The sequence below is a fragment of the Microchirus variegatus genome, assembly GCF_963457635.1.
Source record: "Microchirus variegatus genome assembly, chromosome: 15".
In the NCBI taxonomy this organism is placed as follows: Eukaryota; Metazoa; Chordata; class Actinopteri; order Pleuronectiformes; family Soleidae; genus Microchirus; species Microchirus variegatus.
The window spans coordinates 9580535-9597714 of record NC_139816.1 but is presented as its reverse complement, the minus strand read 5'-3'; the positions used below and the strand labels follow the sequence as shown (position 1 = coordinate 9597714).

The window sequence follows — 17180 nt, the reverse complement described above, 5'->3', positions numbered from 1 at the left end:
GCGTAACAAATTTATTAGACCAAATAACGAACTGAATTCACTTTATTTCCAAATTTGAGCCGACTCACTGAGCTTCTTCTCTCAGACATTAATTAAAGCATAACATTCAACCACTAAATATAATCTTCCTGTTCAGGGATGCAAGAAAATAACTATAATTTGACATTATAATCAAGAAATAATAAAACAGCAAATGTGAAAATTCATGGATGATAATTATATTTTAGCATTTATAATTACCATTTTGGCCATATATCACCCAGGCTGACTGAACACTATATAAATAATGGGCATAGTCTCCAGGTTTAAACCACTGCAGACACATGTGACCTGTTTTCTTTTCTAAATGTCCATAAATGGAAAACTCGAATTATCCTGTATCTCACTTCATTTATTACATCAGTAAACATTTTTGGATGATCTCAAGTCTTTAGTTTCAGGTCTTCAACACAGGATTATGTCCATTTTGTCCAACTACGGTCCCTTTTAGAGTCAAATACATGATGAAGCGGTGTTTCGATTGACACGGATCATGGAAAACTCAAGGCTTACAAATGGCAGGACGAGAACCTATCGATGATTTCACCATGAAAATCTCATTATCCTCCTTATCCTTCCATCTTGTTCCTTATTCTGTTCTTCTACATCCGAATAAAATGTAAGTGAACGGAGTCCGAAGGTGCATATCCTTATAAGCTGAGTATTTAAAAGAGAATCGATTATGGAACTAACTTACTCGAACACAATTTGTGGCCAAAATGCTCTTCGATCACTCCACATCTAGTGATCTTCACGTGCTACTTTTAAATTTAAGGGGATATACTCAATTAGCTCCAGACTCCTGCTCTGCCCTCCAGACAGCGAGCCCCCCCTCCCCAAATTACTTTTAACATTACTTTGATTTAGAGTCTGCAGAACCTATCGACGCGAAAGTCGGGCCGAGTTGGACATTATGGCAGCGCGCCAGGGCAATAAAGGTTTGTTAACACAACTAATCAATTTTTCCATCACACGGCCAGACCTCTGCCACCCAGAGTGAAGACGAGGATTTAGTCTGCTGTTGCCAATTTGCAGAGAACGGATGTCTGCCCTCATAAAAAAGGCCTGTGGTACTGGACATGCTTAATTAACATGGATATACAGTGAGGGGAGGCCGTCGTCTTATCTGGCGTTTCCTGACTAAAAATACAGAGTGGCTGAGGAGGCGTGGCGAGAGCGCAGGCATTGACCTCGTTTCTAATTCCGCTTACGAGCTGAACGCGGCACATTAACTCAAAATAAAACAAAACAAACCAAGTTCTGCCCCGTTACGACAGCTCGTCCTCAAGAGTGCTGAATTTTAATCTGCATCGTATTCATTTTACGACTTCAGACTGCGCTTAAACGATTTATAAATATTCTTTGTACTTTTTCACGGAAATGTGAAGTGCAGGAAAGCAAAGATGCTATATAACATGAACAAAAGCCCTTGCGCTAACATTTCAAGGTGTATCCAGATAAAAATTGGCTTGGCATACTGTATGTCTGCAATCATGTGTGTGAAAACTTGAAATGTTCCTTGAATGCATCTTTTAGCGTACAAACATATATAAGAAGTGGTTAGGTGTAAATGACTGTATGTAATGTAACTCAATGGAATTCATTCAACCGTGTACACCACTTGTTTTGCTGCTGTGACATATTACACGAACGTCAGACTTGATTAGATTACATCGAGTGTCATTTGCGAAGAGCTTTGCAAACACAGTGTTTTTCTTAATGTAAAGCGAGAGAGGCGACGTTTTAAACCAAAGCAGCTGACGCTAGCGCTTCAAACGCAACGGGAGATAAAACAGCCAGTGAATAATGGATTAATAAATGTCTCTAATAAATAAAAGTTTACTGCAGAGTTATGTGGTTTGTGTCAAACATATATATATATTTACGGCCTGCAAGTGGTATTTTTACCGCCGCACCGTCACGACGACAACAACAGTCACGTTCACGGCTTCGTCAGGTGGTGAAACACTTTCACGACTCCCGTCGAACTTCAGTACAGTTTTAGGATTGCTCTCATCCAGCCAAAATGACGTCGTCTTAATTTAGCAGGTTTTAATTAACGAGAAACGAACGTGAAAGCTTGACTGTGAAGTTTCACATGTCTCCGACTCGTCTTGTTTGTGTAGTTTTGCCGTCAACGCCTCCATCAGACACGGGAAGAAGAAGAAAGAAGCTCTTATTTTGTATTGGCAGGACATTAACTGATGAACAGAGTGTTGAGGAGCCGGGAAATCGATCGGCTGCCAGTTTGGGTAAAGTCTGATGAGCTTCACTGCAGAGGGTTCACACAGTCGGTCTGTCACCTGGAGGGATTAGACGGCGACGACTGACTCGATGGAGAACAAGCGTCGCAAACAGCAAACTAAAAAGAAGGCACCGATTTAAGTTTAAATTGGGAACTTGAGTTGAAAAAAGTTAATAATATGAATAAAAATGTAATATTTAAATCTTAATAAAAGGTGTTAAAGGGATAGTTCCGGTTTTTGAGCATTAAGTTGTATGACACAGACTGTTCTCTCTCTCTCTCTCTCTCTCTCTCTCTGTGTATTCTGGTTCATAAAGATAACCCGATCGATGGATGGATTTAGGTGTAGTGATACCGGCTGGAAAATAGTACCTAACTGTTGTGACATACAGATCTACAGCGGGTTTATTGTTAAAACTTGTTAACATAACATATGCATGTATCTTTGTGTCAAACTTTCTCCCAGAACTACTTTTCTCGACTCCGAACCAGAGCCTTGTGAAATGAATTAACAACGTTGCATCCACTCTATTCCTGGGGTCTGTGTCATACAACTTAATGTTCAAAAATCCGAACTATCCCTTTAATATACTTAAGCAGCAATTTCTGTCTTAAGTGGGACATGTATAAACAGTTGAACTTTAGTGTTTGAAATGGAAACTGGAGATACTAGTGCTGGGTGGTAGACGCTTCATACTGAAAACCAGTATTTATTTCTTTAGGATATGAATTTTTACGTATAAAACTCCGGATGTTAACATCACACAGCCAGGGTAAAATGTCAGAAAGATAATTTCATCGCCACGTCACGTGATGCCCAGAGCTCTGTTACACTCCTTATTGTATTCAACTTTTGAATAAGGCTTGCCTATAAGTGTTGATGTTATACTAAACCTGCAAATATTACTTTATGTTGCCATGTTATCTGACTCCAGATGTGAAAAAAAGGTCCTGTATGAACAAATGAATAATAATAATCATAAGAAACATACATTTTCCTGTAAAAAATAAACTGGAGAAGTGATAGAAATGTCTGATTTTGGGGGCTAAATGTTCCACTTGTCAGATAATGCATTTTCCAACACAACCTGTGAGGTTATCTGTATCGTTCAGTTATGTTTCACTTTTCTCAGAAGGTGAATTTTGACTGAACAAAACTCTCTGAATCCCAAAAGTGTCAGGTTTTCTTTTTTACCGTTGTCAAAGTAGATGACCGTGGAGTTTCTGGAGACGCTCGGGTCAAAGTTGGCCATGAGGGGAGCGATGTACTGCGTCGCCGTCAGCATCCGATGAACCACGTCGCCCGTGTAGATGAAACCTGCAAGAGAAGAAAAAAGGAAAATGAAGCTCTGTTCTTTTTAATAGACGCTCTTGAACCCCAGAGTATGATCTGTGATGCATCACTTATAGCATATGTATACACTCTTAGAAATAAGACCTTGAACCCTTTTGGAGGGTTCCACCAAGAACCCTTTCAAAATCCTTTATTCAGAGAAGTGGTTTTGAAGGGTTATCTGGATCAAAATGGTTCTTACCATTAGTGTTACCAAGAACTGTTGAAAAACCGAAGAAGTAAATGGTTCCAGGTAGAACCTCAGCCCTTGTAGAAGGAACCATTTTGGAACCCCTATTTCTAAGAGTGTATAAAAGCAAACATCAATCTTTATTTTACTGCATTAATACCTCAATCTTATACAGTTGTCGTCCAGTCCGGCAACTTTTAAAACTCATTAACCAACAAGGTTCACCTCTGTATCTGGAGGCAACAGCGATTAATTAGGATTATTATCTTCTATCAGAATCTGGAGGGTTTTAAATAACCTTACGCTGATTGAGAAGTTCAATAATATGGGATTATAAGAGTGAATTATGTCTCTTTTTCATCTACTTTTGCAGTCCTTTCCCTCTTAAGTTTGCTTTCACCTCATCGTCACCAATCACGGACGTTAACGCGAGGCAATGACAATAAAAGCAGATTATGTTAACGCTTACAGTTTAAATGTACAGTATTCCTCCTCGGAGATGGACGTGCTCAGTGATCACAAACTAGAGCTGCATCATTTAGCAGCGGCCTGTCAAAGTGGTTATTAATGACAGACACTATTCATCGCCAGGCAACAGTGTCCGCATCAAGCCGCACTTTAATTTCCCCGCTGACAACAGAGTTTTGCCAAGTCAAGACGCCAAGATGTTCAACGACTCATCCAAGTCTTTTGATTCAGAATCGAAATATAGGAAAAATATTCAGAGGGCTTAAAATCTGGTTTTACTACAAACACTTGCAGGGGGATCTCAGGTGTTTGATTTTAAGGAATTAGATTTGTGTCACTAAGCAAATAAGATATCGATTTAAAGGCGCCATATGTAAGAATGTGGCAAAAATAGCTATTACATTCAAATTCAAAATACAGAGACCTTTTTGATTGATTTGCAGTCAGCAAAAAAATGTTTTTAATGCAAACATTTTGGCTGTGCTGTTGTTGTTGGTGAGTTCAGTTTGTTATATAAACATCATGAGTCTCTGTGACATATTGAGAGGATTTAATTGCCAGTTGCTTTAGATTTATTACATGATGCACCTTTAAATCATTCAAAAATATTGTATTGAATTGTTTGAAAATGCACCGATCTTGGGGCGGGGCCTTGGGAAGCTGCCTGTATATAATCTGACAAATGTTAGATAATTACAGGCAGACAGTGACTCCAAGCCTGTGACAACTTCAAACACTAATATACAATATTTTTTGAATGATTAAAACGATATTTTATTCTATAAAAGTGTTGTTTGCCTTGCGAAAAGTCTAATTCCATATGATTTGCCTTTTAGAGTCACAGAATCTTAAAAAAAACGTTGTACATAAAATGTAGGATGAACGGTCTCATTAACACATTTACACCCAGCAACACATGCCAATCGATATATACCCTGATAGAAGAAAACTAACTAACTTGACGGATAACAACAATCACAAACGGCAAACAAAACAAACAAAAAAAAGGTACCAGTTTAGTTGAAATTAGGAAATAGAGTTTAGAGTAATGTTTAAGAGTTAAAGACAGAGGGTAAAAGCTAATATCAATACTCCAGCAGCAACAGCAACTCTCTGAAAGATTAACTAACACATTCTATGCCACAGATTGTTGCTTTAAAACCTCGAGATTATTCTAACATAAAATCTAGTGGAGGTTTTCAGTGTAATTCATCACATTTAGACAGAGAAAGACAAGTTCACACAAACTGGCTGCTGTTTCCAGCTTCATATTCATTTCCTCATACATGATTCCAGGTACACATTTAAAACGTTCCCTTTTAAATCAGTGTTGGGGGGGGGGGGGTAAGAAATAATTCTCGTGTAAAACCATTATTTTCCTTCCACAATACAATATTCAGAGTAAAGTGGTTCTCTGGGACATGTTGAGGGTAAAAAAACCTGCTGAGAAAGAAAAGATTATATTTTTTTTTTTTGGAAAAAAGTCTCATTGAGGCCAGACCTATAAATCCCCCTGTTTCATGTCACTGTTGCAGTATGTCTTTTCATACAGTGAGCGGGCTATTAAAACACATATATCATTTTGGAAAGTAGGCAGAGCATAACATGAAGAGAATCAATCTTCTCTCAAAGACCTCCTCGCTCAGAAATACCTCTATATAGAGCTCTGTCAGCACACACACACACGCACACACGCACACACACACACGCGCACGCACGCACACACACACACACACACACACACACACACACACACACACACACACACACACACACACACACACACACACACACACACACACACACACACACACACACACACACACACACACACACAAGGAGGATGAGAATATGTGATTCTAGTTGTGTAAAAATGCTGACGACTGATCTTCACCTGGAAGAGGAGTGAATCTAATAAAAGATTCAGTGCTGTGAGGTTCAATATATGGACTTATCATGGTTATGTTAGGTCCTTTTTTTATTCCTTAACACAAAATGGTATATGTTTATTGAATTATCAGAGATTATTTTTGAAAAAAAGATGTATCGTTAAAATCTTCATTCAGTATATTTATTTTTTATTTATTTAGTTTAAACTAATCTAACACAGCACCCATCTGAGAAAAACACATCTATGTTTAGAGGAGGAAAGTTAAAACAAAATAAAACTTAAAAAATTCTGAGATTAAAGAGGGAATTCTAAGGAAAAAAAGTCATAAATCTGAGAAAAAAAGTCAGAAGTCTGAGATTAAAGACGAAATTCTAGGAAATCAGAATTCTGAGATTAAAGTCAAAAGTCTGAGATTAAAGTCGGAATTCTGAGATTTAAATTGGAATTATAAAAAGTCAGAATTCTAAGAAAAGACAGAATTCTGAGATTAAAGTCGGAATTCTGATTTGTCAGAAGTGAGAATTCTGAGATTGAAGTGAGAATTTTGAGATTAAAGTCAGAATTCTGAGATTAAAGTTGGAATTCTGGGAAAAAAGTCATAAATCTGAGAAAATGGTCAGAAATCTGAGAAAAAAAAAGTCAGAATTCTACTGAATTCATGCCGTCTTTTTTTTTTTTTTAGTTTTTCTTTCTTTTACACAAGGCCCAAACACTCTTCATACTTACATACATCCTTTATCTTCCATAATATGCCACTATACACTACACATCTCATCTCATCTTTCCCAAAACACTCGCCTGAGCACATTTTCTTTTCATCTCTTTGTTTTGCCCACATCAGTTTTCCTCTTTTCACTTTCAAACCCTAAAAAGCTTAGAAATCCCACAACCACAAAACACACACACACACACACATTTGTCTGGACATGCTCACAATGGACTGCTGCTGCCTCTGCTCTCCACCAGCAAATCCCCTGAACACACAATACGACACATTTGACAGTCTGAGGAAAATTAGACGACCTCTCAATACGCTAAAGAGGAAAGAGGCTTCTCATCCGAGAGGCTATTCAGTCCATTCACATACAACATGAGGGACAGTGGACGACGAGGAGAGGCAGGAAAGTAGAGCAATGTTTATATTTGCTGCTTTACAACAGTCCTGGTCTGTGCACGTCCAAGAAAAACTGAAGTGGGAATTAATTTGTCCTGCGAGACTAAAGCGTCTTGTGATTGGACGCCGTGTTTAGACAAAGTCTTTGGTCCTTCAAAGACTGTGTTACAGGATAGTTTCTAGTTTGTCACTGCTGCTCTGAGGACACAAGGACAAGAGGACAGGACTGGATGTGATGTATGTTTGTCAAGTAACAATACAAAAGCTTCACAGTTTGTAAATTATTTATAATTTTTTATTGAATTTGCTGTTTCTTACAAATCCAGAACTTAGTCAGGATGCAAAAAAAAAAAAACTACATTTACCTAAATAAATAAATAAAAACACAACAAAATCTTCTCCCGATCCCATCTACGACTCACAGGACCAGGACCTTGAATTGGGACCCAATGGTAACTTTACTCTTTTTGGAGTTTTTAAGTTTAAAGTTGTGAAAGAACAAGTCCAAAGTTCTCAGTTCTGGACGTTTGAGTCTTAATCGTAATCAGTATAATTCGAAGCAAACTCAAAACAAACCTCTTTAACCTGGTTTATAACTGAGCCTTATTTACTTTAACTTCACATATCTGTGTATTTTGATCTATTTCATCAAACATGCCCTTTTTACTGGCTTTTGACACATTTGTTTACCTTATTATTATTTTTTAATTTACTTTATGTATTTTATTCCTGTTGTGTTTTGGACTTTTATTAGTATTTTCAGACTTGAGATCTATCAGAGCATTTCCTGTTTAAAAAGGTGAAAGGTGCCCTGTATTTAAGTAAGTAAGCACTCTTAGAAATAAAAGTGCTAAGTCGAACCATATAAGGTTCTTCGGCTTGTCCTCATAGGAGAACCCTTTTTGGCTCAAGCTGGAACCTTTAGAATAAGGTTCTACCTGGAGCCAAAAACCCTTTTGGAGGGTTCCACCAAGAACCCTTTTAAAACCTTTTATTCAGGAAAGGGGTTTTAAAGGGTTCTCTGGATCAAAATGGTTCTTACTGGAACCATTAGTGTTACCAAGAACCCTTGAAAAACCCTTTCTTCGGGAAAGGTTTTTTTAGAAGCAAATGGTTCCAGGTAGAACCTCAGCCCTTGTAGAAGAACCCTTTTGGAACCCTTATTTCTAAGAGTGTAACTGAGATGTAAGAGATGTCGCATTAATCTGTATTTCAACCCCATCGTCACAAAAGTTATTTTACTGCACTACAAATCCAACCCTTTGTTGTGGAGCAGTGGTCACTTTAAAGAACAGCACGAGAGCAGTTTGAACTCTAAAGTGCGTCTGTGCTTTGGTTTGTGCAAGAAAAACATTGCTTTCAAACAGACTGTGGGTTTTAACAGTGAGAACAAAAGTCCCATCTTTATTTCACTGCGCTGACTTTGAAACATTTAACCAAGGACAGATCTCTCTTCACCTAATAAAGTCCAGTGAGTATATTTGTCACATATAATTTAGATGTATTACATTTTCTGTCAAAAAAAAAAACATACTTACTTTACACAATTTAATCAATACGACTAAAGATGAAAGATGTTAAAACCGTGTTAAGAGGCTTAAAGAGGTGAAACTATTCAATATTTCACCTTAAAAAGAGCAAAGATTTTTTGAAACAAAACACACACTTATCAAAGCAGTCATCACTGCCTGGTGATTTATCTTCCAGGCCTTTAAGGACTTCCTGATCCGCAGGCTGTAACCTATAGAATATACCACAAGACATATAATCTGTGGGAAAAGGAGAGCAGCTCTGATCTCATGTCCTTTGATGTTTCTCCTTTACCTTTCCGTGTCAAACATTACGTCGTGAATATGCTCAAACATGGGCTTGGAAGCTAAATCACCATGATTTGATAAACACTAGTGCAGTGCCCGTAGGAAGTATGTATCCCTATATCGGGAGCTGAAGAAGATTTTTCAGTTATGGTAATGCATGATAAAGAACGTAAAGGGTAACATAACACTGGCGTGGCTGAGAGTCACAACATCTAGCTACGCTAATGCTAATCGAAAATGAAAACATTTGCGTTGTGCCTAATGAGGGGTTGCACAGTGTTGGCATTATGTTAGCCCTACCCTAATCGTAGCCTCGCTAGCTTACCTTTGGAAACAGGTTCACCAAGTTAGCCGCAAAAATAAATATGTGCTCGCGTATTGGTGAATGGACACCAACTTCGTTGTTTTTAATATAATACCATGTTCTGCGGGGAACCGTGTGAAGTGTCTCACCCACCACCGTGAGGACAGCCTCTTCACTCCCACCTCCCCACTCCAGACAGCGCAACTGCTGCTGATGAGCCGCTGCCTGCCTGGTGAAGCGTGATAAATCGGTGAAAATTAAAATTCCTCCAAAAAATTTTAAAATCAAGGATGCAGACCATCGAGCCATGCTCAAACCATATCCAAAGTCTTAGGGCGATCTGACTAACAGTCAGCGAGATATGCCTGTCACAGACACACAGACACAACTAGCTTTATAGATAGAGATAGATATTCAGGTGTTTTCTAAAAGTGTTTTACACTGCGGTTGTGAAAGCGCGAAAGCAGGCTGGAGAAAGCGTCCACACAGCTGGTGCACGGTGGTCAGATCACACATAAAAACCCAGAATGTCTCTCTCCGTCTCTCATGACCACAAACAACCAGCGAGTCACGTTGACAGTCGCTGTTAACCCACAAACTGTTAACACCTACTTAACTAAAATATTCACTAATGTTGACATTATCCATTTATTCTCAGAAACATTTTTAACACATTATGTCTTTATTTATTGTTAGAGCCTCTAAGCAGCTGAAGGTTAGCTTACATTTGTGGCTGAAGATAAATAAAACAGTGTCAGACAGACAGTTAAACTATATGATATCATAAGAATATAATTGTTGTTTTACTCAGTGTTACACACACTCTTTTCACTGGAAACTGAAGTTTGTGTCACTTTGTAAAGAGCTCACTGCACACATTTAAGTCCAAAATCAACATCTCAGCACAGAGGAATTGTGGATTTACGGCTGCCTCCATCAGTAAGATTTAAAGGCTTATTTTGTGACTTTGGTGTTTGGAATTCTTCGATGTGCCCATGAGTTAAAAACACTGATTTCTCTGAAGTTTGGTGCAACAGAAGGAGGAGTTACACTTTAAGACAAAGTAGACTTTAGCCGGTGTATAAATTGGGTTAGCCTTCTTTCTGTATTTCTGCATTAAAATCTGTATTATATCAATAATACATTTTGCCAGAATTGGCACGTTAAACATTTGTCGTCTGCAAAAAGCAAATGAGAAACTGTTTCTACTTGAATCTAATACACATGAAAACACAAGTAATTCTCAGAAATCTATCAAATTGACTGAGTAAGATGTGCCTGTGAATTAAAAACAGAGATTTTCTGCAACAGAATGAGCCGTTAAACTTCAGTTTTCGGCAAAACTATCATAGACTTAGATTAGCCTTCTTTTAATTCTGCATATCTGTATAAAAATCTGTTATATTGTGACAGAATTGGGATTTAAACATTTGTCCTGATAACAAAGCAAATGAAAAAATGTTTCTAATGAATCTAATACACATGAAAACAGAAGTAATTCTCAGAAATCTATCAAATTAACTTCCTACAATGAAGACTTGCAGATTCACAGTGTGTGAAAACAATAAATATAGACGTTTGGACCAGGCTGCACGCCAACCCCATCATCTCAACCCAAAGACTGGCTGCTTAGGAAACAGCACTTATGGTGGATCTGAATCTTTAGAGTCATACATCTCACACTCGCACAGTCAAAACAGTGACTTGCTGACAGCAACTTAAGGAGAGAAAGTGACGATAAAGCAGAGAGAGGAGGACGAGCCACTGAGAGGATATATTGTTGTACGATGGCGTATCCAAGACAAAGCCCCCAGAGGCCTCGCTGAGAGGAGCAGATATAGCTGCTTCCTCCTCCTCAGTCTCGCGCCTCCATCTCAGTCTGCAGGAATGCAAATTTGTTGTTATCTCTCCTGCGCTGGCAGCATCTGCGTCCCATCCATTCCATCCAGAACGGTTCTAGGGGCCAACTCATACTCAACTCCTGCCAGCCGCTCGCTGATCAAGTATAGGAAAACGAGACGGCTATGATAACAACAACAGGAGAGACTTTTTATTATTATTATTATTATTATTATTATTATTATTATTATTATTATTATTATTATTATTACACAGCACAGAGCTCTGGCTTTAGTCTTTGATGTGATAATAGCTGGTTGGGGGGGAGGTGTGTTGTGGTTTTGCCATCAAGACTCAAGTGGAAAATTGTTTTTGCACACGCTGGCAGACACGTCTGCTGAGTCACGTGTCGAACCCACACATACTGATCCTCCTCCACACCTCCTCCACCTCCTTATCCGTATCTATCAGGGTGTGCTAGACCACTTGGCAGTTTCCATTTCACAGCCGTTTGCTCTGGTTTCTCTTCCAGTTCCAGTCTAAGCTGCTGATTTTTTTTTTATGTGTGTGTGGTTTGTTGTTTTTTTGGTCCACAGCTCGAGCAGACTACTCACCCCCGTGGAGGTGAGAGCGGTAAATGATCTTGTATCAGGGCTGAATGGTTGGCTGGCAGAGATCTGCTGGTGGTTTTTTTCGACTGTGGTTTGTGCCACAGACGAACACTTTTCTTTTTTTAACCCCCACGTCTTCTGGTTCAGTTTCTACGGAACAGGATTAGGGCCACACAGGAAAAAAATATTTGAACTCTGACTTTAAAGTCAGACTTTAAACTCAGAATTCAGACTTTAAACTAAGAAATTCTGACTTTAAACTCTTTCTGACTTTAAACTCAGAATTCTGACTTTAAACTAAAAAACTCTGACTTTAAACTCTTTCTGACTTTAAACTCAGAATTCTGACTTTAAACTAAGAAATTCTGACTTTAAACTCTTTCTGACTTTAAACTCAGAATTCTGACTTTAAACTAAAAAACTCTGACTTTAAACTCTTTCTGACTATTCTCAGAATTTTGACTTTAAACTCAGAATTTCTGACTTTAAAAACTAAGAATTCTGACTTTAAAAACTCAGAATTTAGATTTTAAACTTAGAATTTGTGACTTTAAAACTCAGAATTCAGACTATTCTCAGAATTTCTGACTTTAAACTCAGAATTCTGGCTTTCTTCTCAGAATTCTGACTTTACTCTCAGAATTTTGACTTTAAACTTAGAATTTCTGACTTTAAAACTCAGAATTCTGACTTTATTCTCAGAATTTCTGTCTTTAAAACTCCCAATTCTGACTAAAACTCAAGAATTCTCAGAGTTCTAAAGTCAGAACTCAAATATTTTTGTTCCTGTGTGGCCCTAATCCTCTTCCGTAAGTTTCCCAGGATCAACATGTGAAGAAATGAACCATTGTCTGGGTCCCTCTTCAGGGGAATCTCTTTGTACTGTGGCCACATCACACTGGCAGGTACACCACAGACACACAACTATGCACCCACACACCCACCCACACCCACACACACACACACACACACACACTTTGTCTCCTCCATTTCATAAATGCCTCAGTCCTCCAGACTCATTTCATAAATCTCACCGCATTCTAAAAAAAAACAGTCTGTGTACGTACGGTCTAATATGCCAGGGCACATACGGCATATATCCAGTAATAACACGGATAAACACAGAGTCAAAGAGCAGTGTTCACTTACCACCAGTTGCCACGGTGATTTCGCGCAGGAAATGTCCATAAAAAGGGAAATCGAAGGACAGATTAACTCTCTGTGAGGGGAGAAAAAAACAGATAGGATCGCCATTAGAAAGACAAGACTGATTAGACTGTTATGACTGTCACAACACAACAACGGCATGATTTAAGTGAAAAAAATGATTATTTTAGAGGGGAAACACTGGACACGCATACAACTTCACAGTTGTGTGTGGAAACTGTGTGGAAAACACTCAACACGTCAATTTAAATCATAAATACCGGCGTCAGATATTCAAACTACATCAGATTTTTATTACCTCCTAAAACGAGAGGACAGAAAAAAAGATATTGTCAACTAAAAATTCACGAGTTATGTATTTCTCCTACAGTTGAGACAAGATATTTTAGGCCCTTAATATATATAGTAGATATAGTCATTCTAAAGCTTTCACTTCTATTTTCACACATAAATTGGATTGTAAACCATAAAATGATTGTTTTAAAAACACTGCGTGCAAAGCGTGTTCATGCACATCACCACAAAACAGCAAGTAATTTTATCCCTGCACTGGATTTGCTACGGTAACATTGTAGCACCGTCAGAGAATGTTATGGAGATAGACAGTCTACAGTAAACACTGGAGGCTTTTATACGTTATCCTAGATTATGCCGCGGGGAATAATCCTGCGGGAGACCACAGTGAATCTCAACGACTCCCGAGCCAATCCAGAGCTCCACTTTTGTGCGATCCCGTGATGAAGTTGACCTCTGCCGCTGGTTTTTTTTTTTTCTTTTATGACCTCGCCGTCCAAATTTCTCCCGGCTTCGGGGGCCAATTCTCGGGAGTGTAGCGGTGCCAGCACGGAGCGCGGAGGCTTAATCCTGCTCCAGCATCCAGAGGTTTATGTAGTTTCTCAGGACTTAAACTGCCATGATAATAAACTATTTGTTTAAAATGTTATTCCCGCTGACACGGTGGACGAGTTTCAGCACAGATGGTTTTCACGTCTTCTTCTTCTTCTTCTTCTTCTTCTCGTGCTACAATCCAGGCAAGATTTCCATATCTCCCATTTGGATTGGCAAAGTCACTTAGAAAACGTTCCCACATGTCAAAAAAAAACCCAGTTTAAACCTTTTTTTGACCAATGAGAATGTGTTTAATCGGCATTCAGTGACTCAGACTCTGCAATGCATACAGGTTTTTTTTATCAGCTCTGGCTCTGGTTGGTATTAGGTTAACGTTCTAATTTCTTCTTTGTCTGGTTCATTTGTGGCAGCAATGTCAATTCTGGCACAGCTTCCGGTGAATCATCCTCCAGTAATTATCTATGAAACCTTACTTTTAATAATTTGGGACAACGCTCAATACATTTGATTACATCTTGCTTTAGTTTGAACGAGGAACTGGAGATGAATGTAACACAAACTTAAAAGAAAATGTACATTTATATTAGTGCTGTCAGTTAAACGCGTTAACGTGAACCCATTTTAACGGCGTCAATTTCTTTTCTTTTTTTATCGCGGAATTAACGCTCTTTTTGGCCGAGCAAACTTTGTAGTTTTTTTTCACATGCTGTTGCGGCAACTAGTAACGCTAGAACTACAACACCACACCGGATCTAGCTAGACCGGAAACAAAACAACAGACACGCCGGCCAAAGAGTAGTCGGCTCGCGTAAATAAAGAGTAAACGTTCCGTTTTGAGCGGATGGCGAACGCTTTGCGCTTCTCCGCTAGCTCCTTCAGCTCGGATTAGCTCGTTACGGCAACAACACATTAAACCACGGGACTTCGTCCGCGTTAAAGAACGGCTCTTTAGTCACAGAACTGTGGGGTGATACACATCCTATGCTATTATTGTGCGGCTCTCACAAGAGGAATAACTCAAAATATGCAGAGTGACGGAGATATTTTACCTGCGGCTCGCTAATGTAAACACACGGAACACATTACTTCCGGCTTCACCTACGTACCTCTCTGACGTCACACGAGAACGTCTCGTACCTTCTACAGCGCGCACACACACACACAGCTCCTCACACACACACATACACAGCTACTCTAACACACACATACACAGCTACTCTCACACACAGCAGGTTTAGTCTGTAACATAGATTAGTTTGTCTGCCAGGGTGGTTCAGTCTGTAGATAAGATGTATAATAATAATTCATCTAAAATTAGATTTTGGCTTGAATAAATATTATATTATAAATATTGCGTCTTGAATTTGTAGTAAGCTGTATTGCAATTTAGATACATTTCGATTCATTGTTTAGCCCTACACTACAGTATATGACAATATATGCAAATAACATTTACACAAAGCAAGCCAATCCACTTTTCTATGTTGATAAGAGTATTAAAATGAGGAAAAATAATGGTACAAAAAGAAATCCAGGGACATTTAGAATAGTTAAAAATGTGCGATTAATTGCGATTAAATATTTTAATAGTTTGACAGCACTAATTTATATATTTCCATCAACTCCTGCAAAGCAGATATTTGGGGATATAAACAGTAGGTGACGCCAACATCCTTAACATCCTCTTTTATTCACTATCAGCCTTTTCCATTGTACTAATTTATTGATGCACCGCCTTTTTTACATCCCTCAAGTGTTACGGGGGTGAAAAAAAAATGGCATTATTTTAATAATATCAGATCCATTTCAGGTATTTTTATGCAAAAATCTGAAAATGCACATTATACCAGGCTGATGGAAAGTTTCCTTCTTCCTCAAAACTCATTGCGTTTCATTGATTTGGTTTATATCGTCTCATTTCATGGCAGCAGACAATGGGAATTTTTTTCTAAACAGATTAAAATAATTCCTAATCTTAGTGTGAAAGAGGCTGTTATTGCTTTTTGAAGGTCTGATAAGAAACCTTCCACGTTCCTCCTGAACAGAAAAGCGTGGTCTCTTGTTGAGAAGAGCGTTGCCTCACATTGTGAGGTTCAATCCATCATGACACGACTGAAGGTGGAGGAGCAGAATGCACAATGTGGCTCTTCTATTCCATCTCCTCACCAGCTATTGTTCACTTTTTTTGCCTTTTCTTGTTATTTTGTCTCTCCCCAGTCTGCCCCATTGATGCTGCTGCTGCTGTGTTGTGTGATTTCATCAGTATGCTCTTCACATGGGTCACCTGCTTGTGCTGAGGTGAGTACTAAACTTTTATTTTTACCGTTTAAATGTTTTAAACCTCATTATTTTCCCACCGTTTAGTGTTGGCTTTATCTTCCTTCTCAATCTTTTTGAGCCCACATCGCCGACTGGAGTGAAAGACGTGTGAGGACCTGTAGTTTATCACTGATCTGACTGGTGTCGTCATGTTCTGTATGTATATGTGAGCTCTACAATCTAGAGCTGTACTATATGGATAAAAAAAAAAATCATATTGTGGATGTTCACACATCATTTTTGCTCTCGGGTTCACCCCAGAGATTTGGTATAACAACCAGTGCTAACAACCATGTTTACATGCAATAAAGTATGCCATAGAGTGTTTTTTGTGCTTTTGTGGCACGGATCCATGAATAGAAGTTCCGTAGTGCTGATGCAGGTGATGTAGACACTCCCTTTAACGCTTGAAATCCAACATTGTGACGCTTTAAATGCCGTTTTCACACCAAAAAAATGACCAAAACCCTGATGGTTTGACACTTTTGAAGAGTCTGTTAAAGAAAAACAAAACTTTTTGCCATCTCAGGAGCAAGATTTGGGGGCAGTGAATTTCTGCAGTCAGAAATCACAACAGGTCATGACTCGATTTAGATGATTTTGCGATTAATTACGCAAACCATACAACAATTACATAAAAGCCTGGCTTTTAGAAGACAAATGGAACATGGAGCATTATGGTCTGTCTTCATTTTAACCCTTTAAGGTACTACTCAACCATTTGGTTGACCACACTTAAAGTCAATGTCTCATTGAAAATTGCATCAAGCTGAACACAACCTGAATGAGCCATCTCTACCGTTTGGTGTAGTTGTGCAATTCACAAGATGGCACAGTGTCTGTGAGCAGTATGCCTTTTAAGAGTTCCTTCAAACCGCAAGTGACACAGAGAAAATTCACTCGTCCTTTGATAGCGCATATCGGCGGGACTTTCGAAGGCTATTTTGTTGACATATTATCGCTTCAGAGGAGTTGTTATACAGAATTATGTAAC

The 17180-nt window shown here is 38.6% G+C and overlaps 1 protein-coding gene across 1 annotated transcript in view; it reads right to left on the bottom strand.

The window, feature by feature from the left end:
- plxdc2b (plexin domain containing 2b) overlaps positions 1–17180 on the bottom strand; it is a 97879-nt gene that overhangs the window by 25919 nt on the left and 54780 nt on the right. Inside the window, exons 4-5 of the mRNA XM_083901416.1 lie at positions 13001–13070; positions 3480–3602 (exon numbers count right to left, since the gene is read on the bottom strand). Coding sequence (XP_083757542.1) covers positions 3480–3602; positions 13001–13070 — 193 coding nt within the window. The remainder of the gene's footprint in view (positions 1–3479; positions 3603–13000; positions 13071–17180) is intronic.